This window comes from Daphnia pulicaria, chromosome 1 (assembly GCF_021234035.1).
Source record: "Daphnia pulicaria isolate SC F1-1A chromosome 1, SC_F0-13Bv2, whole genome shotgun sequence".
Lineage (NCBI taxonomy): Eukaryota > Metazoa > Arthropoda > Branchiopoda > Diplostraca > Daphniidae > Daphnia > Daphnia pulicaria.
In genome coordinates, this window is record NC_060913.1 from 34234559 (window position 1) to 34258983 (window position 24425).

The 24425-nt window shown below is 37.7% G+C and overlaps 3 protein-coding genes across 6 annotated transcripts in view; all 3 read left to right on the top strand.

Moving 5' to 3' along the window:
• Nucleotides 1-24425, top strand: part of LOC124320546 — a 467022-nt gene that overhangs the window by 93129 nt on the left and 349468 nt on the right. The gene's annotated exons all lie outside the window — the stretch shown is intronic.
• On the top strand, nucleotides 16117-17100 carry LOC124322425 (D(1) dopamine receptor-like). The gene has a single exon (XM_046784278.1). The coding sequence runs from the start codon at nucleotides 16117-16119 to the stop codon at nucleotides 17098-17100; it is 984 nt and encodes a 327-aa protein (XP_046640234.1).
• Nucleotides 17918-20912, top strand: LOC124320548 (cytochrome P450 4C1-like). 3 transcript variants are annotated; one of them, XM_046783376.1, is made up of 13 exons: nucleotides 17918-18269; nucleotides 18335-18450; nucleotides 18586-18676; nucleotides 18746-18934; nucleotides 19012-19081; nucleotides 19177-19303; nucleotides 19376-19463; nucleotides 19528-19634; nucleotides 19698-19766; nucleotides 19848-20016; nucleotides 20081-20260; nucleotides 20326-20494; nucleotides 20547-20912. In XM_046783376.1, exons 1-12 carry the CDS (start codon nucleotides 18053-18055, stop codon nucleotides 20490-20492), a joined length of 1590 nt encoding a protein of 529 aa, XP_046639332.1. In that variant the 5' UTR covers nucleotides 17918-18052; the 3' UTR covers nucleotides 20493-20494; nucleotides 20547-20912. The 3 variants fall into 3 exon arrangements, with proteins under 3 accessions (XP_046639332.1, XP_046639333.1, XP_046639331.1); XM_046783377.1 differs by having other exon boundaries at nucleotides 20570-20912; XM_046783375.1 differs by having other exon boundaries at nucleotides 20326-20912.

Sequence of the window (24425 nt, forward strand, 5' to 3'; positions counted from 1 at the left end):
TAGGTGTCGACATTCCGCTGAGGGAGGGAGAGACGATGCTCCAACCTGAAGGTTGGTCCTCTCGAGGCTTTGCTCATTTGGGGTCGCACACATCACAACCGTCTTCTCAATGTTGCACTTTACACGATTTGTCGTGAACCATTTGTCAGCCGCAGAGGCCCATGTCGACAGCGCAGCCGTCGCGTCAGCTTGGGATGAGAACTTGCATCGAGAAGTCTCTTGCCTCATCGTCGATTACGATTTTGACGACCGAGAGATGAGCCACGGCGGTTCGACCCATTCGATCCCGGGGAATGACGATGACTGTGAGTAGGTGAAGCGAGTGTCTCTCGCGCTCGAGCATCATCAGAAAACTGATCAACGGTCACGCCATCTGTGTGTGTCTCATCTGACAGGGAAGCGGTGTAGACTAAGAAGAGAAGAGGACCAAGCACCGATCCTTGAGGTACTCCGCACTCCAGCGCCACTAGTTCAGACAGCTCACCAACAATGGTAACAGACTGGGTCCGCTCGTAGAGATATGGCTCGAACCACTTTAGGGAAATACCACGGACTCCTCTACCAGATAGTCTCTCAAGTAGTACACGATGATCAATCGTATCGAAAGCGGCACTGAAATCCAGAAAAAGAAGCGCCGTCGCATTGCCGTCATCCGCCGTCCGCAGTAGATCGTCAAATAAGCACAGTAGAGACGTCTCGGTAAAGTAAGCTATAAAAATATATTCTATTTTTGAAAAATTTAACTTTAAAAGATTCAGGGGTTAATGAAAGTGGAAGATCGGTGGTGGAACATTTTAAAAATGTTAGAAATGTTAGATTTTAGTCATTTTAAAGCTCTGGGTCATCTCTATTTTCTTCCCTTGTCCTCTCCAAAGTCATCACGATTTTTATAGGTATGATTATGATAGGTATCTTTCAGTCTTTCACTAACTCCGGAAGCTTTTCAAGTTACATTTTTCAAAAATTAAACTTAGTTTTCTTAACCGAATTAACCGAGATTCGAACTCGGAGGAGAAGAAGAGAGCCCCTTTTCATTTCAAATATTTTAAATCGGTGTAGACGTTTTGACATGGTCCGGGTTTGAACCGTAGACCTTAAATAGCAGCTCACCTTGTTAACCACTTCACCACTTTCGATATACCTGTGATCGTTGGATTCGTTATTTTGTATAGCCTAAATTGATTGATCATTACTGATTGATCATTATTTAAAAAAGCTGATAATAGACTCATATTCTTAGGTATGAAATGTATTTCCAACATATTTAACTGTGAAAAACATAAAAAAATTAAATTGGGCCTGAATGACATTCAAGTCCGCCTTTCAGGCCCAATTTTTGCGACGTTCAAGCCCAATAAAAGTGGGCCTGAAACACGCGGGCCTGAATGACCGGGCCTGAACGTCGTACACCCTTTGGTTGTACTTTTTTAGTTGAACTTTTTTCAGCGTTGACTCTAAAATGGTTTCGAGAATAGTGGCAGAAAGATAGCGAAAAAAAGGGCTTTTTGCTTGAACTCCATGCATCCTGATATTTTTTATTTCTAAAATATGTAGAATTATTTGGATTCATGAACAACGTATACTTGTTTAACAAATTTCTCTTAGAAGTTGCAGTTGACAAATTTGGTTGAATACTTTGGTAAATGCTAGGAATCGAAGTTTGAGATATCGAAAAACTATTAGTTTGACTAGCTCCTCAACACACGCAGCAGAGAATTGAGATTTTAATGAAGGAAATATGGTGCTATAATTGATAGCCTTTAAAATCTCTTGTCCGACTTTTTCCAATAGATTACATTCATTTGAGAGTGTGTTCAATTTTTGAACAATCAACGAGTGAAACAATTGTTCGGCAGTTTGAACCAATCTGAAGACAGATAGCGACGGAATAGTAATGGCACGTTTGCCTCTTAGTTCTGCCACGTTTGCTAGACTTAAATCAAGGGGATCTTCTGGATTGCAAAACAAAGCACTTCTTTGAACTGGACCTTTAACAGCTTTTTCTACTTTGGTAATGAGGTATCCGGCAATTTAAGCAAGGTAATGATCAGTAAATTGATCCTGCAATACATAGTTATTATAATCATTATCAGAGCCAAATATTTCCATGTCTAACATAATTTCAGCGTCGAATGAAAGGGAATTGTCGTCTGATACGTTGTCAACAGGCAGAATGGAGCAATTTGAGGAAATTGAAGGAGTTACACCACCATTCTTAATAACTAACAGTTTTCTTAAAATACCCTTAAACTGAATTGCGTTAGGGTTGTTGTTTAAACCACAGCGAAGCCGAATCATGCCGAAGAAATGCTCTAACGGATCTTGCTGCATATGACGAGTCGCGATGTAATCCAACGGCTCATCAGTTTTATTCAGGAACTCCGAGGAGAGCATTATTGTCGATTTAATTGTAGCGAGAAATTCAATTACGCAGGTCTTCTTCTTGCTGACAGAGACTAGTCGTCCATTAGGGAGTTTCAGTTGCCTTAGAAATTTCGTTAGGTCTTCCAAATCCTTCTTCTTCTCTTCTAAATTTGTCTTGGTTAATGGCTCTTTATTGCCCTTTGCGTTGACGTTCCATGAATTTAAAATGTCAAAGAGCTTGTTGAACCGACGACAGTATTCTTCTGTTGCCTCGCTATCAGCAAACTGTACAGACATCAATTCGAGAATTTGATCAGTAACAATTCATGACTGAAAGTTACATAAATTCAAATTAATTATTACCTTCGCCACCTTTAACTTGACGTGCAGATGTCGCAGAGCATCTGCTACTGATTGACTCAAGACTTGGGCTGCAAGTGCCACCTTCATTTTGTGCCGCTGGAAGTAGGCATGATTACGAGTCATTCGATTTCCAAGACGAAATCCAGTTTTGTTTTGGAATTCAAATAACTCCGTTATATAATTCCATTTGGCAGGAATCCTGAATCCCGGCAATAAAACTCCTTGCGGCATAGCCAATAAAACTCTTGCTAATTTCAGCATATGACAGGCGTCGAGCATCACGTATACCGGTTCATTTGTTGACGGATGTTTGAAGTAAGGATTGAATGGCTTAGTCAAGTCATTCTTGGTGGTAACTCTGCTGTTTCGTCGCCTTGTCGTTGCTGTAGTTAATACGTCAGGTAACTTTAAATTAGCACCCAGATGTGTGGCCATTTGTATGTTTGCGGGCAAACCATCAAACACAACAGATGTCACTGTAACTCCAAAGTTGGCACATTCCACCAAAATTTCGGTTGGTAATTTGGCAAGACGCTTACTGTCAACATGGTTTGTGAAGTAGTATGCTACCGGTGTTTTCCATCGCCCATCGAGGCTTACTAGATAATAGACGAGTGCTTCAGTGGCAACGGATCCGTTCTTTTTATCACTTTCGGCAGTCGGTACGCTCGGGAACTCATCAAAACCAAAGTATTTTTTCAGCTTGCTGTCCCAGTGAATTCCTTTCTTGATCGCCATTCCATCAAGAGAAAGAGTCGCTTCTGCAAGTTGTCCCTCGCTTATTTTATGTTGTATTTCTGCAAGGGCGTTCTTCAGGATTCCAGATGCACAGCCGACTTTAGCCAGATGGTTCTTGATACTGGTGAGTGATGGTAGAGTGAATATTGTCCTTAACTTTTCATATCCTGCTTGAGAGTAGAAGCTTAGGTTTACTGATAGATTTCTTATGAAATCTGTGTAACGTCGACCATTTGCTGGTTTGCTATTGCTACTTTTGCGAGCTCTTCTTTATACTTTCTCAGTTCAACGTAAAGTTCTTTTATCTTCACGGTCTTCATAGCAAGAGCATTAAGGGAATCTGTTAGTTTCGCGCTATTCTTTATTTCAGTCTGCATCACCGTCTCCGGAACAGTTTGTACTTGTATTGCAGTCATAGGAATCGGGACGCAATTTTTTTTTTCTTAATGTCTCGTTTTTCTTCTGCTTGAATCGACTGTAGGAAGCATCTTTTTCTTTTCTTCTTTGTTTTAATTTTTCTAGGATCTTCAATTTCTCTTCCTCCAGCATCCGATATGCTTGTTGATGAGCAGCGTTCTCTTCTCGAAGTCTATTCAAATCATTCGTCTTGTGCTTTTCACATTCGCTCTGGATCTTCATTTGTTGTCGAAGAGTAACGTTCTCTTCTCTTAGTTCATTTAAGTCTTCCATATTTTTCTTATCACGTTCCTCCAAGACCTTAATTTTTTCCCGAAGATCAGCGTTCTCTTCTCTTAGCTCTTGAATATTGAATTCGTCTTGGCTGGTAACTCCCTGCTGGAAACTGTCCTCAAGTATGGTTAGATTATTCTCATCACTGTTCTCAGTGGTGGGCGAAGACGAGGAGCTGGCCAGACGAGTTCTCTTAGTTGGTGAGTCGTTATTCACTTCTACAAGAGTTTCTTCAAACAAGAGACGTTTCGAACTGCTATTCGCTAAACTGGAATCTATAACGGACCCAATAAGTTCTATTGAATAAGCAGTTATCACTCATTCAACGTACACCGACGTACACATATTCAACGATAAACCGAAACATTAATGAGAACTATCTGTTCACCTGCTTGCGACAATCTGACATCCAATGTTACTGGATCGAGTAAGTGGTTTTGTCGTCTATGGGAAATCTTTCTCGGTGTTAGTTTGATGTCGTTTTTGTTAAAGTGTAAAGTACACAACACTGAACTTTTTTTGGGCATGAAACCCGGTGGGCAGAATTTAAGCCATATCGAACGTCGAATTTCCTCCTTGGGAAAGGTAAAGAACGAAACATTTGGGTCACTGCGCTTCGAAATACAATTAATTGCACTACAAAGAGAAGGCATCTGACTGCTGCGAATGCAACACTTAAACTAAAATAATTTATGTTAGATAACAGTGAACCGGCTCACATTTTACAGAGAAATATATAAAACCAAGGTCAAAATGGATGTTCCTTGTGCGGTAACAAGAATTCTCCGAAGACGGAGCTTCCCCCCTTCATCTTGTTTAAACGGAGCTTTCCCCCTTTAAACTTTAAAGGTTGCCGCCGTTGCCGACTATGTTACGGGCAGTGGTCGGTAGGGGCGCTAGCGTAGCGCGAAGGGTGGTAGGGAGAGAGTTTGTGGGTGGGTTCTGGTGGGGTGAATAAATGGGGCAGCGTCGACTGCTGGCTCTCCCATTGAGTTGGCTATCTCCTTATCTCTGTTGTGCCTTTAACTAGCACTGTCCAATCTTATTCATAGCCTGTCCAGTCTCTTACCTTTTTTGGCGAAGTTACAACAAATTGACATTGTAAAAACCGTTATAATTCCTTTATTTTCAAACGGAAAAATTAATAAAAAATAGGAAAGGTAGACAAGAGAATGCTTTAAAATGCGTGTAAAAAATATTTCATAAAAAACAAATAGAAAAAGAAATAATAGAAAAATAAAAATTTTGTCCAAGATGACCCCGTTCTCCCCTACTTAAACTTATTTTCATTAAAATCTGTGGCATAGTGGAAAACTGAAAATATTAAGTTTACCGCACTTTTTTCCGAGTTCCGTGTTTATTACGGCGTTTATGGGGAAACCACCTTCATTTGCCTACCTATATATACCAAACTAATTTCATACATTTTCTCATTTTTCGCTTATGCTGTTTATAACTATCTATTATGCATGTCTATGTAAAAAAACCAGGTCAAAATTATCTTGATTTTATTTGATTTTGAGTTTAATAAATTTCAAATTTAATCTGTATTTTATTAATTGTAATTTCAGACAATTAAATTAATGCGAATCAACAACTTAATTTTATACATAAATTATTTTCAAGATATCAATTACTATACAACATCCTATTAATTTCCCAATAAATACACCAGAATTGGTTGGTTCAAAAACTGCATTTTTTCTAGATTTAGCAGATTCTACTCTAAATACAACAATACATGAAAAAAAAACGAAAACTAAACAATTGTGAATACAACATGTATTTTGGGAAAGCCTGGCAATTGCCTGAAGCAGTTGTTGGGTATCTGGTAGTTGGAAACAACCATGTCCATATCAAGCAGTTGGAAGCATCTGTTGTCCAAGTTAATGATTAGCTATATTTCATAGTTTTATGTGACTTTTGATCCCCAATTCAAAATGACAAATTGTTTGAAATAAAATTGTTAAATGAAAATGAAATGTTACGATAAGGAAACTAATCCTTTGGCTGATCCGTGTCTTTTAACAATTGTAAAGTCTGAAAAGGAAATGTCACTACGAAAGTTGATTTTTTCTCTGGAAGTGAAGCCTGCTTGCCTGCCCTGCTCCTTAGCTAGAAACGCCACGGCGGGTGTGTGGGGAAGTAGGGTATAGGAATGGAGGGAAAAGTGGAGGAGTGGCAAGGAGCGAGATCGATATCTTTATCTCTCCGATTTTCACTATCAATTCGTAAAGTTGGCTTCAGCCAGAGAAAATTTCCGAGAGGAGGAGTTAACATTAGTTCGGTTCAGTTTTCTTTGAAGTTTAACATAAAATTAAGCTTAAGCTTTGTTTATGCGGCGTTGCCTGTCACACGAATTCATTAATTGAGAGTTTCAACTAATTTTTAAGTTGACACTTAACGAATTGCAAGTGTTGTTTACCAGCTGTCTAGATGTAAAAAAAGATAGGAATAGTGACGGAGGAATGACATTGTCTAAAGAGCCATCACAACGAACTCATTCCATCAGAACGACAAAGAAAGCCACGATACACAGACTTTCGTATAACAGGCAACGTCGCATAAGCAAAGCTTAAGCTTAAACGTGACGCCTCCAGAGAAAATGACGGAATTTTTACTTTTGTATAAAAGGCAACGTCGCATTAACAAAGCTCAAGCCAAATTTAAACGCTTTTCAATTTGATTTAAGCATTATTATAGCTTGGCAACTTTGCCCCTTTCCTCTTAGAGAATGAGTAGTGCAGTTGGTCTTGAATGTTTGGTCCATTAAGTACACAATTTATGTCGTTCTTAATAAAGTCCAATCTATTTTCATTCCAAGCAATTTCCAAGCGATAAAATATGTACAGAATGGACCAGTATTTTATAAGGTTCAGAACCATTTTATTGAAAGGTTAAACAAATAATTAGATTGAGTTTGGGTTTATCCAAAATGGAAATGCCATGAATGAGGGAATTCCTCAATCTGTAAATTTCTATAAAGTATTTGCTCAGACTTATCTGGGTATTCATAAGTTCTCTTCAGCTGTAAAATAAAATGAACTTTACAACAGAACTAAGACTAGACAACAGAACCTTGAATACACACATTGTGAATAGAGGCGCAGGGGTGGTTCCATTTGATGCTATCGATTGCATTGTAGGCTCTCAGGCCCATTTCAACCAACAAAACTTGATCAATAGCCTTCAAAATATCTTCAGTCGATTGACTGTCCCTTGACCGGAGAAGCACCCGTTTCACTGTCTCGGCAATGGTTTGCAAGCAAATTTCCACATCAAGTAAGGCAGTAAGATTTACTTCACGATCACTTGTAAAATAAAACCAGTTTGATATGAGTTTGGCACCCTCAAAAAACGCATTCTGAGAATTAGGTTCTTCCATAATAATATTTAGAAGATTTCTCTTTAGCATGCCAATCCGAAGTTTAAACAACACAACATTGGAATAGTGTGTTAGGGTAAGCTGGTTACTCCTAAATAATCAAATTCAAAGGGCATGGTTTAGTATTCAATAGTTAATGCTGTTCAAACACAAATGGAAAATGAAAAGAAACCAAAACTTACATTTCTTCGTTCCATACCCATTCACAGAGTTCATCTTCAACAAAAGTAGAAATGGGGTGTCCGAGTTCTATCCACATTTCCACATCATGGAGTGGATTTACCAATTTACCCAAAGGTTAACATTCTGATGACATGGAAGTTACAGCATCTTTGACTTCTTTGATGATGCTGAGACGAAGAGACACCCAATTCCTCCAATCAACATTGTGTCTGTCCAGTATTCGTTTGTGTACCAATGACCACCTATAAGGAATCAAACATGAATAACTTAATTTTAAAACCTAGGAATTCATATAGTTAGGGATGAGAGCGACCAGACCTTTGAGAGAACTTGCACATCCACAGCTGATTAGAGTCAACAATGATATCGTGTAGTTGACTGCACGAAAGCATCAAGTGAAACAAGTCAGTGATGGTTAGGTTATCACAAGAGAAAATGTGATTGATCAAAATTTCGTTTGAAAACGAAAGCAAGGAGTAGCTGGTTGGAATTATGCTTTCCATAATTAACTTATTCTCGGAACACTGATCAATTCCACTTGTGACAACACTTCTCTTTCACGACTCTGGCAAACGGAACTACGAATGTGGTGATACTAGGGTTTTGGTATCAAATTAAAAAATGCACTTGATAAAAGTACGGACTCTTCATATAAATGTTGTTTCTTTGCTTAGTTAGTTGTTGTGATAAATTCCATCAAAATAAAATCTCACAAAGGGTGGCAAAATTATGTGAAAATCAAACCGAAACCGTTCGTGCTAATTGACATTTGCCACATACGTCGCTATTACGCATGTTGCGATAATTGTTTCACGCATATTATAAGTCGCCAGCAATTTTTTTAAATCGTTGATTCAAATATTTGAAATTTTAGCTTTAATTCCGTTACGATTAAATTCTAAATGACCTAAAAATATTAAAATAATTCTCACTGTCAATTTCAACAACGAAAGCATTAAGGGAAACAAGTCACTGATGGTTATCACAAGAAAAAATGTGATTGAACAGTATTTCATTGGAAAAGGAGAGTAAGGAGTTATTGGCTGACAATGTACTTTCCATGGTGTTACTTTGGTTTTGGCAGTTTTGTTATTAAATTTAAAAAGTCACTTTTAGGGAAAAAGTAACGAATCTAAATAAAACTATTGGTTCTTCTTTTTTTTCTGAATAATTTTTTAAATAGATCCCATTAGAATAAAATCTTACAAGATGGCAAAATTAAAATTAAACCGAGTCACGAACCATTCTTATTTACGGGTAAACTATAACCACCAACAATTTTACTTTTATTCTATTTTCTAGCTTAATGGAACACGCTGGAATACTAGATCATCGCAGCAAAACTGATTTATACTGCTTACATAAAGTGTTCTTTTCACTAATGAGAAAATCGGTGAGAACACATTTAGAATCATGGAACCTCCACAAACATCGCTCATTAAGACACAAGTCTCCTTCCTTTGTTTTCAAAGAGGCATCACGAGCTCTAAAAATATATTCTTCGAACAATAACAATAAAAGGTTTACAGAGCTCCGCCAGGTACTGCCCCGAATTACCATTTGTTATTTAAGATTACCATTATTTCTAGTTTATGTGTGTTATTACGTAGACAAACTGGAAATCTTCTGGAAAAGGTACTCTCTTCATAAAAAATCTTATTGCTTATTACAACGGCAAGGGACTTGTGGTTCCAAGAATACAACGATCGATAACAGAACAGCAAGAACGGAAAAAATTGGAATCACTTGGCGTAATGCTGTTAAACGGTACATAAACATAAGAAAATATGTACAAAAATTAATTCTTAGAAATGAAAATATGTAGCTTTAATGTCAATAGAACTTAAAAGCATTTTCTTTCTTTAAATCTGCATTCAATACATCCAATTAATTAAAGTGCGGTTTACTTAAGAGCATATTATCGCTTTATGTGTAGTTATAATCGATTTACATATCGATTCGATTTATATCAATCGAGACGCCATGAGCGAAAAAACCTTTCAGGTGGCGCCTTTGTCGACAAAACGTTTCTTTCTTTGTCGTTTATCACTCTTTGTTGAAAAGGCTGTGATAAGTTGCTGTGTGAATCTTCGCTGTAAAATCTGAACTTAAAACTTGTCATTAAATTTTAAAGAATAGTGTAAATTGTTACGGTATATTCGTTTTGTTTTCATTTCAGTGCAATGGCCAAACACAAGAAGAAAGAAAAGAGTGACAACGTGAGTATAAAATCAATAAAATCTATAAATATTAAATTAACATTGATTGACTTTTTCGGCTTGCCATTTTATCATTTATGTTCGAAATCTTTGCCTTCTTCATCATATTATTTGAAACATATAGTTAAGTTTTCGTATCTTGTTTGTCTTCAATTTAACTAAAGGATGTAAGTTAAAACAGTCCATATAAATTTATTTGATTCGCAGTTCATGTTGTTTCATTCTAATGTAAGAAAATGCCAAAGAGGTAAGGGATTCCGAAGAAGAATTGCAGATTGTTTATGAGGTATGCAACACAACGTTCAAGATGTCAAACATTGAAAAAGAAAAAGATGAAGAGGAAAACCACCTTGAAAACTCTGGTCCGAAGACCGTCACAAAAAATTCTGCTGCTAGTTCAAGTGAAAACCCTAACCAGAAAGTAAAAAAACGAAGGTCACGTTCTTCATCAAGTAGCTCAGCCTCCGAATCAAGTTGATCTGAAATCTCAAGTTCAGATGAGAGCTCATCGTCATTGACCTCATCAACTTCATCGTTGAGTGAAAAAAAAAAAAAGGAAGAAAAAAGCCTTGAAGACATCATCCAAACGATCAAAAAGCTCCAGGAAAGCAAAAAAACCCAAACACAAGTCAAAAAAGATTTCCAGTAAGAAGAAAAGTGACACAGCAGCATCTCCGAATTTGTATGCAGAATATAACAAAGTTGCTGGGCAACCAATGGGAAAAAAGGAAAGGAAAGTACTTCAAGACACCAGTACTGGATTCAAACCTTACCCCAAAACTAGTGAATTGACCAAAAAAAGTAATTTATCTCGATCCTTATATTCTTATAAGTTTCGTTTTTGTTCATTACTGTTTTTGTATTTTCAGAGGAAGAAACTGTTGGCAGGAAAGGTATAAAAAAGGTCGTTTTTCTGTCTGCCCCATGCCCTTAGTGACAGTGTTCCACCCTTCCGTGAATGGACACGTATTATTGGATATGGGGTTGGAAAAAAGCTGATCCAAGTGAATAATGATGCCACCTCAGAGGAACTGATTGGATCTTTGTATAAATATGAACATTAATGTTCATTTGATCATTTCGATTTCTTATTTTCCTATTTTGAATAGGGAATTTCCGGCCCTCAATGGAATACAGTTCTCGTATGCCAAGGCGAGAAATGGTATTTTTAAAGAAGACAATATCATTGATAATTCAGCCAACATGGCTACCTTGAAGGTGACTTTATCTTTTAATTATTTTTTCATTCCTATATCTTCTACAGCTTAAAAATTAGTAAAAAGATGTAACAATTGGTTAATTCCCCTATCTATGCAGAGTGCCATCGGATTTATTTTCCTATTTAGGGATGCAATTTTTTTTGTCTAGAAGGGGCAAAAATAACCAACGAAAGAAAAAAAGTAAACAAGGATGCTGATGGACCAAAGGATGGCGATTAAAGATCCACGTACGTCCTTCGCAAATTCTTCGTCTTTTATCATATTTCAAATTCTGACTGCCATTGCGATGGGCAGAACAACTAAGATTAATGTTAAACGCGGTTAAACGTAATGTATTCAAGTTTGTATTTCGTTTATTTGTGTTAGTGTATTCTCGAGTGTATGCTTGACCTTGTTTTTTACGTGGATCTTTGCACTTAGAAAATAATACAGATTTGGAACTTCCAATCTCGATCTTTTCAGTTAGAATTAGAAAAATAATACAGATTTAAAAACTTCTATCTATTCAAAATAATAGCATAAACTGTTCCGTTTCAACAACAAAATATTGATGTAGTTCAAAATTTGACCGCTAGATTGCGGTGGCGTTTTTCTTTTTTTTCGATTTTTTTTTCATGTCGTAAACGGCGCGCCATAACGCAAAAAATCCCTTACACGAACAACGCTGATGAAAATATTTTAAACAGCAGCGCCTCAGGTGACAAAACTTTAAACCAAGTAAACAGGACCCAAAGTAATAAAGCAAAAGTAATAAGCAACAGTGTCTAGAAGTTACGATTTACGAATATAGGCTCGCGACTAGTGAAAAACCAGCAGGAAACAAAATTTGAGTCTCTAACAAGTGCAACTGCTGCCGATTAATTTGCGAAAGGCCAGTCACCCGTCGCTCTCAGTCTCAGTAATTTGGCGCCTCTTGGAATAAGGGAGTGTGGTTTACCCTCCTAGTGGCTCCAATAACAGCTTTTTGGCTTTTTGTTTGGTATTTTCATTTGGTAGGGTATTTGTTTATGTTAGCAATCAGAGCTGCTTATGTTTAAATTAAAGGACGGGCGATTTGGCATGGGAGAAGCCTAAAGGTTCGAATCTACAGTATCTTCCATAAAAATCCGACCACCCTTTAAAAAAAGAAATGCCGCCTATCGTTTTGCGGTGGAACTAAGTTCCCAAACAGTGAAGAAACCAGACAGTTAGGGTGGGGGTTGTTTTCCGATAGATTTTCAAAGGCTTAATTGTCATGGCAACGAGACAGCCTTTAAGGCGTTTTGCTCTTAATCTCATGGCCTTTACTAAGGAGAGGTTGGGTCACGTTGCCGCAAGCCATCGACACAAAATTTCAATGAGAATTCCCTTTTCTCTCAACCTGAGTGAAAAGGAGGAAGGGCCGGTTGCTATGGCAACTGACAAATATAATAATCAAGCGGCAATTTCTATAGTTATAGTAACTGAAAAATTTAATTTGATAGATAATATTTGTTGCAGCTTAATTGCCGAGATTACAGGTTGATTGAATGTGTCCTGAAAAACATAATGCGACGACCGCACCTTTTTCACCAGCATTCATTTTTCAAATAATTCTGACGAAATATTGAGACTTTATAATATTTATGTCAGCTTATTTCCTTAAATGCTTAAAAACAATCCAACTAACGAGCGCGAATTAATCAAAGACGTGTTATGGTGTTAAGTTGCTATAGCAACCACCCCTCCTCCTTTTCGTCCTGTGTTAGAGAAAAGGGCAGTCTAGTTGAAAATTGTTTTCGATGACTTGCGGCTACGTTACCTAACCTCTTCTCAATAAGGCTGAGTTCGATGCCTTAAGGGCTGTCTCGTAACTATGACAATTAAGCCCTAGAAAATCTTCGAAAAACCACGAAAAACTACCCCCACCCTAACTGTCTGGTTTCTTCACTGTTTGGGAACTTAGTTCCACCGCGAAACGATAGGCGGCATTTATATTTTAAAAGGGTGGTCGGATTTTTATGGAAGATACTGTACATTCAATCTCGTAACTTTTTTTAAACATTTTCTTCGGTGTTTTCGGTGTTTTCCCGCTACGGTGGAGCGAGAAGGCGCACGGCTTTTCGGATCAACTTTCAAAAAGGTTTGTAGCGGTTCTCTCCAAAGTCCAGAATGAAATGGACAAAATTGTGGAGAGGCAAATAATCGTACTGTACTCACAGCAGCACTTAAATCTTGGTATAATAAAACACAGTACTGTGATAAACAAATATTTTAGTTTTTTAAATCTATGCTTAAAAAATTTACTTTCTCTATAATCAGATAAACCTGGACAAATCCAGGGCTTTTATTTTGAACACACAAGGACGAGGAAACCTCAATGGCCACTGCGATATTATGACGTTTATATTTAAGCGACGACATATGGACGGGAAAACTCAATGAAAATTGCAATACTATTTCTTGCAATCCATTTATGTTATTTTTATTAAAGTTAAGAAGTTTAAAAACACAAAAATAAGATGCAAAATTATGGATTTGTATCCATCCATAAACTTACTTACACCTATAATAATAATAATAAAAATTAATATGTCAAGGTTTGGTAAAATACTTCTTGCCAGTAATACTTAGTACCTTAATTTCTAAGGAATTTTGAAGGATTCGAGGGAAGTTATGGTAATTCAAATGAAATTACTTAAATTATTATAATGAAATGTTTTGATATTGAGGCCTGACCAACGAAGAATTCCAAATTATTTGGAACCACATCGATTTCCCCCCTTCGTCTTCCTTGGAACTCGACGAGTTAGAGACAAACATCTAAGGCTGATAAATCTAAAAATTTGTATAATTTAGATAAAACAAACGACAGATTATTGAAAGAATTACTAAAATTGTTATCATCTCCCCGGCAGATATTGACGAAGAAGATTTTGGGCTTCCCCAATAGCCCTGGGCACTTAAGACCTTCGAAGATATTTGCCTTTGAGGATATTCAACCTTCATTGACGATGAGTCAGACAGCTCGAAGACGTTGCGAAGTCCTTGTGACGATATAGCAGCTTTCCAATTTACTCTCAGTTGACGTTTGGTATATGTTGGCGAAAACTGGGCTACTGCTGACATTATGTGCTTTGGCTGCTTCATTTTTTTTCATATTCGTGTCTTAACTTAATAGCTTCGTTTTCTTTTTTTCACTATTTCTTTTAATTCGTCTCTAGAATTTAACTTCTCTTTCGTATCATCCAATTCCTTTTGCAGAGCAGCCATTTTCTTCGTGGCTTGTCTGCTTGTGTGCTGAATTGCTTGACTATCGTCAGACGTCGAATCGTCTGTCAAAAGAATTATGCTTTGATCCTAGAAAATACAAAGTTAGTAGTTCCTAAGGCGAAATGTCGACGTTTAACTCTTCGAACAACTTTTTCATTTGACGATGTTTTTTTGAGCAGGCGAACGAAACAGCTAACTGCTGAATACTCCGAGTTCCAACGGGTATCATTTTTTAGAACAAAAAGCCTTCCCAAGGAACGCATAATTATGCATAAAATATGCAAATCCTAACAAGAACAGGCTATAGCGAAAACTGCCACGATCGCTTGCGATCGGACCTGTCAGAACCGAAATCAAGAGACGGTATAAGTGGGTAAGTGGGAAATAACGGCGTAGTTCTCACACCCATCAGCAGACATCAAGCTTCATGCCTAGTCAAATTCAAGCTGCGAGGGAGATTGAAAGATGAATCAGGATCGGGTCAATGGCTAATGAGTTTTCTAGACAAAAGTTTCCGGCGAGGCCCTGCTGTAACAACCCAAGTGTAAACAGCTCTTTCCAGCAGAGAAATGATGAATCCCGCACCACCATTCATCGCATTGCAGTACAGACGTCAATTAATTAACTATTTTAATCAACCCTTATCGCCAAAAAATATAAAAGAAATAATATTTTTTCCCAACGGCGCATGAGACTAGCTGAAAAACACTCTTTCCACTTTGTCCCTTGACAAACCCAACCAAACTGTTCATCGATTTTTTTACGACACAACCTCACACGAGAAGAAGATTCAAATGGTATTAGATGGCCAACATACTTTTGACTGCTTATGGGTGGAGCTTATTCATTTCGTGGAATCGTTCGAAATGGGGAGTTGGCCAAAAGATTTCGCCTTGTTCCATCTCCGTCTTATCGCGGTCCTCCCTGCATCAAGAAAAATAAAAAATACAAAAGTTGTATTCCATCGGAAATAATGCACTGTGACTATATCATCAACTGCCACACAGAAATTCAACCCAATACGAGCATGACATTTAAAATGAATGAGTGCATGAGACTCGGCATCAAAGATTAAAAAGAGGCTCGTCTCTACGGAAAAGAGAAAAGCTCGGAGACAGGAGGATCAATAGATACCACATATGCTTATGCATTAATGCAAATCAGATTCCATATTTTTGTTACGTACTGACGTACATCACATCCAACTAATTTGATTTTATTATTGCCTGCATCCTCATCCGATTGCATGAGGATTGGTAGTAAACGTTATGAGAAAAATCTTCCTCACGCTCTATGAGAGTGACGAAGTTAATGTGCAGTTCATTCGCGACTAAAATCCTAAAAATCGGGGTCCAATTTACTAAAAGAACACCTCCTCTTTCACTCTTTATTTCAATGCTCAAGCATGTCAAAAATTGCCACAAGCTTTTTCGCTCTAACGCGCAAACTCAAAGGGAAGGGAGGAGATGCAACAGGAATACAATAAAACGGGATCCGCAAAGTTTCCGCTTCGACACATATCGGAACACATCCTTTGAGATGAGAGCCCGATCCATTTCATCACATTCACATAGCAATTCCCACATCTAATTGGGGGAACTATAAAACAAAAAGGTAGGGCTGCTAATTATTGTAATTGTATGGCCAAATGCCTAAACTGCACCGTGTAAAAATTATTTAGGATCACCTTATTCGATTGACAGCAATTAGACCGTGGGGAATTATGAACAGCAGCCATCAACGTGAAGTTGTCCTCGCTTCAAACGGAGAAATACACAACCCTATCAATCTAGGTATCGTCTCGGTAATTATCAAGTGCCTCTGCTGTTCCGTCGGAATTCCTCTCAACACGTCCATCGCTGTCACAATCACTCGGTTTCGCCGTCTTCAATGCGGACCAAGAAACTTTTTCCTGCTGGCCATTATCTTGTCCTACTTGTCGTTCTTTATCCCGCCCGCAATCGAACTCATTTACTGGGCTCTGTACCCGGAAGAATCCCTGTGTCGTGTATATGTCGCCGTTTCTATTGCGCCGCAAGGTCTCTTACTAACCAACATGCTCTTGGCTCTGACTGATAGATATTTAGCCATTAATCACCCCCTGTTGCATCGAGCGAAAATGAAGAACCGATTAGCGGTTTATTATATTATCATCTGTTCATTGTTAACGGTTTTTCTCATGAAATTTGTCTACATCGTCCGACTGGGCATCCTACGTTGCGAAGTATGGCTAGTTCACACCAAAATCAATGGCGTTGTTTTAATTATTCTATTTACATCGTGTACCGTGCTGAATGTCATCATCTATCGACAAACAAAGGCTCTCCTACGTGAATCCCGAACCCTTCCGGCGACACAGGATGAAAGAGATCCCTCAAATGAAAGCCCCAATGTTAACAATGACGCCACAGCCGTTACCCCGATGCGCATTCATGCCGATAGAGATAAACGAAGCGAAATGGAACTGAAAGCTACACGAACTTTGGTGATTGGGGTGGCATCTCTCTGCGTTATGCCCTGCATAGCTCTCATTTTTATCGCATCCTACTTTGCTTGTCGGCTTGTTTCCGGTAAACTGGCATGCAGTCACTTTACCGGACTAGGACCCTTCATGAAAGATATTAGTTTGACTCCCGCTGTTTACGGCCCTATCATATTTCTAGTAAGAAACAGAGAGCTTAGAGCAGCATACAATTTTTTCGGATAATGTGATAATTAGTTTCCCCGTCCCAGTTATGTGATCTGTAAGTCTGTTTCGCAGTCCATAACAAAGGAAAAAAAATATTTTGTGGGAATCAATATTTGCTACCTGCCTTTTTTCTAATTGAAATATTTAGTCTATATACTCTTATATTAAATAAATATAAAATTTAATTTGCCAATTTCGAACCTTTCGAACCCTCCTAAACCGAGGTCTTAAAAGGTATGTTCGAGGTCATAAACGGTATGTTCATTATAGTAGATGATTATTCCAATAATATTTTTTTTAGCATACGTTCGGCTTTTATGATTTTTTTGTCCAAGATTGTCGTAGTTTTTAAGGAAAATGCTCCATACATTGTCGGGAATATAAAAAAAACATTTTGAAATTGAAAAATGTTCCGTGTTTTTCTCACACATTTAGCCTTGCTGTCAAAGCCGCAATCCATAGCGAAGATTATGATCATTATTTCAGCCAAAAATAATTATTTGTCTCGAACAGAAGTTTTGCACAAAAGTCATTCAACTTTTTTTTCATTCAACTCATTCCATTGAAATGGTGACGAACCACACAACTTTGAAGTTGTGGGAGACGAGGGTTGGATGATAGGTTCGTAACTACTTCAATGGAAGAGATTCGACTTTTGGTAAGGGTATACAACGATTCAAGGACGTTGTCGTGCGTCACGATTGGCACCCTAGTGGTTTTGTTCCAAAGCGCAACAACCGCTTCGGTCCCAACTTTACTCACCCGATAAATGAGTGAAAAACATCTATAGAAAAGTAGTAAACTCATTTTTATATTTAGTTTATCTTGGTTGAGTCATGGTGGAACAAGATAATATTTAAGTGACCGTTAACCAAGTCAACAGTGGTTCGAAAAACATTGATATTTTCTCGAAGCGCATCTGTACCCGTTTTTTTATTCAACCAAATTTTCAGCTTCATTTCATTATTTTATGGTCATGACTATCCAAGCACTTCATTTTGCTCTCGGGTGGTTTACAACCCCGAGCAATGTGACTTTGTTCTCACTGATGGCAATTTTCTCGATTTTTGTTTTAGTGGCTTTAATAAAACGGGTGATATTTGTCAAACGAATTAACAGAATTCCAGGTTTACCTTGCGGAATTACTATAATCGGAAATGCTCCCACATTTCTTGTCCCTCCCGAAGGTAAGCTACTAAAAATACAATTTGGTAATTGAATTTAGAAGTTTTTATTTTTCTTGCGAATGTAGAAATTCTCAATCGTTTGACTGGCTATGTAGCTGCTATGCAATCTTCAGGCCCAGTTCTACGTTCATGGGCAGGACCATTTCCATTTTTTATCTTATTTACTGCCGAATCATTCGAGGTTACATAATATCTTGACAGTTATCCCGCGTGTTTTATTTTATCTTCACCAAATATTAGATTACATCTTATCAGTGTTTATTTACATGCATATGTTTGAATGATTTTTATGTTAATCTTCAATTTCTACTGCCAGGTTATATTGAGCAGCAGAAAGTTGATTGATAAAAGCCGTGACTACAATTATCTAAAACCTTGGTTAAACACAGGTTTACTTACAAGCACAGGTATACATAGCCTAAAGTAAAAAAAAACTATGCACTATTTTTTTAAACAATGGTATTTCGATCAAATAGGGAGAAAATGGTTTGAACGACGAAAAATGCTGACGCCAACCTTCCATTTTAAAATTTTGGAAGATTTTGTACAAGTATTTAATGAACAGAGTCAGAATTTGATACAGCAGCTCCACGACGCAATTAAATTAAAAAATGAAATTGATGTATACCCTTTTATCACGCGATGCACTCTTGACATCATATGTGGTTTGTTCATCATTTTTGTACGCATATATTTGTATATCACTTTATTAACTATCACCTGTTTCGTTCAAAACATGCAGATACTGCGATGGGTTGCAATGTTGATGCCCAAGCAAAAAGTGACAGTGAATACGTCAAAGCCGTTTACACGTAATCTCTTTCTTCATTTTTTATCACCGTTAAAATAAGTAAATGCTATATTTATGGTGTAGCTTAATATCTTGATATTTTTAACTGGTTGAAAGAATGAGCGAAATTGTAGCTGCAAGGCAGTCGCGACCATGGATTCAACCAAACATTTTGTTTCAAATGTCCGAATACAGTTCAAAGCAACGCAAAGTTCTTTGTGTATTGCATAGTTTTACCGATGACGTAAGGTCTTATAGTTGACGCTTTAGTTAAACTTTTTGGAATAATGTACTTAAGGTAAATTTTATGCGTCAGGTAATCCGAAGAAGGAAAATGGAAAGAATGGAACAGAATACCAACAAAATTACCGCTCAATACCAAGACGATGACAGTTTCGTTGCAAGTAAGTTTATCGAATTTTTCTCAAAAGAAATTGAATAAAACCCATTATATTATTGTCTTTACAGAAAAAAAACGTCTGGCACTTTTAGATCTTCTTCTTGATGCATCGAAAAATGGAGAAGTGCTAAGCGATCTTGATATTCGCGAAGAAGTAGATACCTTCATGTTTGAGGTAAATGAATAAAACCATACAACGAGGCATATAATCTATTTTTAATGAAATCGATTTCCAAAGGGTCATGACACAACAACCGCTGCTATCAACTGGTCGTTACTTCTAATAGGAAGCTATCCACAAGTGCAGGTCAAAAATAATTATAAAATAAAATTGTTGTTTTGTTTGTTCTCTCAATGTTTTATTCTCTATTTTGAAAAATGGGTGCAGGAAAGATTAAATGAAGAACTTGATCGCGTTTTTGGAGGATCGGATCGTCCGGCAACGATGGCTGATCTAAGTGAATTAAAATACCTCGAATGCTGCATTAAGGAAGCTTTACGTTTATACCCTAGCGTCCCTATCATTGGTCGTAAACTGAACGAAGATACCGTCATACGTAACCGACATTGTATTTGGTTTACCCTAGAATATGTTTGTCTAATAAATCTTGGCGTATATAGATGGCTACACATTGCCAGCAAACACAACAGTGGGTCTCATGACTTACATTCTACATAGGGATCCGAAAAATTTTCCTGATCCTGAATTGTATCAGCCTGAGCGTTTTTTTGAAACCAACAGTCGAGTACGACATCCTTATGCCTACGTTCCGTTTAGCGCAGGACCCCGCAATTGCATTGGTAAATTAGAGATGTTAAAATCCGTAGTTATAATTAGATAATTATTGCTGTTTCCCTTCGTAAAGGCCAAAAATTCGCCTTGATGGAAGAAAAAGTAATTTTGAGCAGCATATTTCGAAATTTCCATATAAAAGCACTGGACAAGAGGGAAGAATTAATTCTTTTGATCGAACTAATCTTGCGTCCCCGTAATGGAATCCGCCTTCTTCTAACGCCAAAACAAAAAGATTAACTGTATTTGTATATATTTTTTTATATGAATCGCCTAATTATTTTGTTAAATTAGATCATCTTCTTTTATGTCCTAAGGCAAAAAGATGTGTCCATATAATTCGATGGATCATCTTCAAATATATGTTATCAAGTATTATGGTATCAACTAGATAGATTCAAGTATCCTGGTGATCTAAATACTGTAAGGATGTGGACTGTTTAAGCATTTTTCAATCCTTTCCCAATTGTTAAGAATTGTTCTAACATTTTAAAAATACGTCGTTGAATGTGTTACTCCCCGGGGATCAAAGTTTTCTGAATTTAAATGTATGAAAATGAGAAACAGTAATTTTTAGTACAGTTTTCTTGTGAATGAATATTTAAGCGCAATTATACGCACTGAAGAAAAGAGATGAGATAAACGAGAAAAAAATCAGTAGTTAATCCCAAGCGAGAGAAAAGAAAAGTCCTTAAACTGCAAAGATAATTTTTAATGTTATTCAGAGGTAGTAAAATACATTATTTCAGTTTTAAACGAAATACTCAAGGTAGGAGGCTCAGCAACGTGGAGAAGAGGCTCAGCAACGCGAACGTGCTGAAGAGGCTCGACTACGCAATAGAGACCAGCGTCCCAGAGAACGTCGCTCCAAGCTCGATAGCTGAATGGCCCGTCGCTTCAAGGATTCTTCGTTTTGTTCCGTCCGCACTTTCCTTCTCCCTCTCTCCCCCTTTTCCACCCACCCGGGGGATCTCATTTTGAAGAACCCCTCAAAAAGCTGTGACGAGGCCTTACGGCCAAATCCTACAAGTTGACGGTACCACCTCCTCATAGACCATGACTGATCGCAAAGTCCATAACTTGACACACAGCAGACACTTCCCTACTAACACGGCCCATCCTCTTTATGTAAGATGTAGATAAATATGGGATGAATAGATCCAGGTCGCAATTGGAGGGCGGTAGTATAGCGTAGGTATAAATTTATTCGGATCTAGGATGGGATCAAATAAAGAATATTCATCGTAGATCCACCAGCGTATATTCATTAACATACAGTACCCACCAAACTATTAGGTACACCCCCCTTTTTTCAGTGCATTCTTATGGCACTACGTGTCTTAGAAAAAGTGCAAATACTACCCGAACGGCTTGGGCTAGATTTTTTTTCTTTTATTTCTGAGTAGATCTAATGATGATCTACATTTTTTACACACACAAAATTGTTGTAGGATTAACCCCCACGGCGCTACGGTATCGTTCACTTTATTAGGTATGTAGATGTAACAAAAGCATGTACAAGTTGAGCAGTCGCAGAATCAGAAAGAAATGTCCTAATTCGCGAAATACGATGCATATGATAATATGCCCTGCATCACATTGAATTAATTTGGGGCTCCATAGTCAAATGAGACTCAAAATTACACCAAGGTTATAGACATTTTTAGACGGAATAATTGGCATACCACCAACCAGCAACCACTAGTGGATGTTCATGGGGCGTATGGTTTCCATGTACGAGGAGCGCATTAGTCTTGCTTTCATTGAATTTCATCCGATTCCCTGACAACCATTGCTTTGTCTTACCAATACAGTTTGACAAAGCAGCATATGCAATTCGTCGACATGCCATCAACAGTCGACTTGAACGTTTTGTATTGTTGAGCATCATCAGCAAAGTACTGGTCGCTGACACCATGATAAACGGCAATATCATGTATTGGGCTGTTGTACAAAGTAAACATAACAAGGTCTAGGGCTGACCCTTTTGGTACCCCACAAGTTAAGAAAATCGGGGGAGACGTGACACCAAATACTTGAACAGACTATGAGCGATTTGCAAGATAGGAACTGAACCAAGCAAGGGCTGAACCACAAATATCAAAATGAGCTGACAGGCGATCAAGAATTATGGAATGGTCGACCGGGTCGAACGCTGCACTTTGATCAAGCAGCGCGAGGATCGCAGCATTCCCTCCATCTACGGCCATGAGCAGATCATTCATGACTCGAAGCAGCGCTGTTTCTGTGGAATGATCTGGACGATATGCAGATTGCACCGGCACCAGAAGATTGGATGACTGGAGATGAGTCATGATTTGTTTGTTCAACACACCCTTGCATTAACAAGGCCAAAAGATAAAAATTTCTTCACCTCACTTGCTCTTCTTTAATTTTTGCGTTCTAAACTTTATTGCTTGTATTAAAAATTTTTTTTTTCAGAGCTTTTTTGGGTTTCAAATATTGTTGGGATCCTGGTTGTAAAAGATTAAAAAGGGATAAAAGTGTATTTTTTTATATATTGTTTTCTTAAAAAATAAAGGCAAACTTGAATTGGAAATTTTTTTGAGTGCATTTTGCAACCATTGTTCGTAATAATGGCCTTATGAGAAAATACTGGGCAATGAATTACGAAAGAATGAACGGGAAATTTTAAAAGCCAACTCATGTAATAAATAATTTATGAATCCGATGTTTACCATAGCATATAAGCATCAATATGCCGCATTGGAATTACAGTTATCGTCTAATTATTTTAGAAATACTGTAGAGGTTTCCTCAGTTATTCACACCCATGTCAACAAATATCCCGACATCGATTTTGAGCCTTACCTTACTTTCCCTGATCAAGCGGAAGTAGCCCTATCAAGCTGTATAACTGTTAGTGGGGCAATCTATAAAAAGGGAAATTTTTTGATAGTTGGGAAAGATATGGGCCAAATTTTGTTTTTGGAAAAAATTGATTTGATTGTTTGTCAATGTGTTGATATGCCCGTATTACATTAAATAATCCACATAACAAAACATTTTGAAGACATGTTGTACTGCAATTGCGTCGAGCCTAAGATCCCGTCAGAAACTCGATTGTGTCTTGTTAGTGATTTACTCGATTAACATCCACTTGATTGTTTTAGAAAACATGGAAACAGCTATGTTTGACTGAAATACAATGTTGAAATGTGATAGAAATGCATTCCTTAAATTTAAAGACATTAATTTTTTTAATAAATACCTCGCAATAAAGAGAAGCGCGGATTACGATACGATGCCTCCCCCCTCCCATAAAAAACCGGTAAAAAAATAACTCTTGCCTCCTCCCCTTCTCAAGGGAGATACAGCCTCTATCGTGGTCAAGTTTATCTCTAAAAAACAACAGGTCCTTCAATTCACACAGTCGTAGAAGTGTGGATTTTTTCTCGCTCCATTGCTTCTAAAGATCATACCTGAATTCTAGACCAGGAGGAGAAACGTCAAAAAAACCTCAATAAAGGGGGAAAGAACGATTATATCGTAGAGAGAATGCAGAGGGGAATCGTTAATCGAAAGGGTATCGCCTCTCTAGGAAAATTCCTGAGCATTCTGAAGAGGAACATTTTTGAAGATTAAGGTCAAAAGAGCATCTTTGCTTTTTGTCTGCCGTTCAAGCCATTCACCCAAAGAAGGCAACTTTTCTGTGGAGTCAGTAACGGTTTTTTCTAGCCACGACTTTAAATCGTCAGTTCACCTAGGCGATACCAAAAATAACGCCGATAATTTTTCGTGAAAAATGCTTTCTTGAGAGGTTAAGAGTTGGACAACAGGGATGTCTTGAAGAATGGGGAATCCATCCTTGCTTTATTGGGTTGTGCGTGAGTAAACGCCTCCCACCATTTCTGTTTTATAGTATTTCAACTGAAGCGTGGTACTCATTTTTGTTTTTAAGAGTTGAGTGACCTGATTTGTAAAACACTTGGAGGATTCAAATTTCCCGCATCAAAGCTTGAGAAAACAGCTTTCGTGTTCAATATTGAGAGTCACGACACTGTCTTTAATCTTAGAAAGGGTGATACTCAAGATCGTACCCGTAAAAATATTCTCCAAGCTTCCGCCAGAACCTCCAGAAATGCCGGCAGAAAGTGTGATACCAGAAGAAAAAGTGTCTTTGGTATTTGGAAATGTACTGATGGTGCTGGG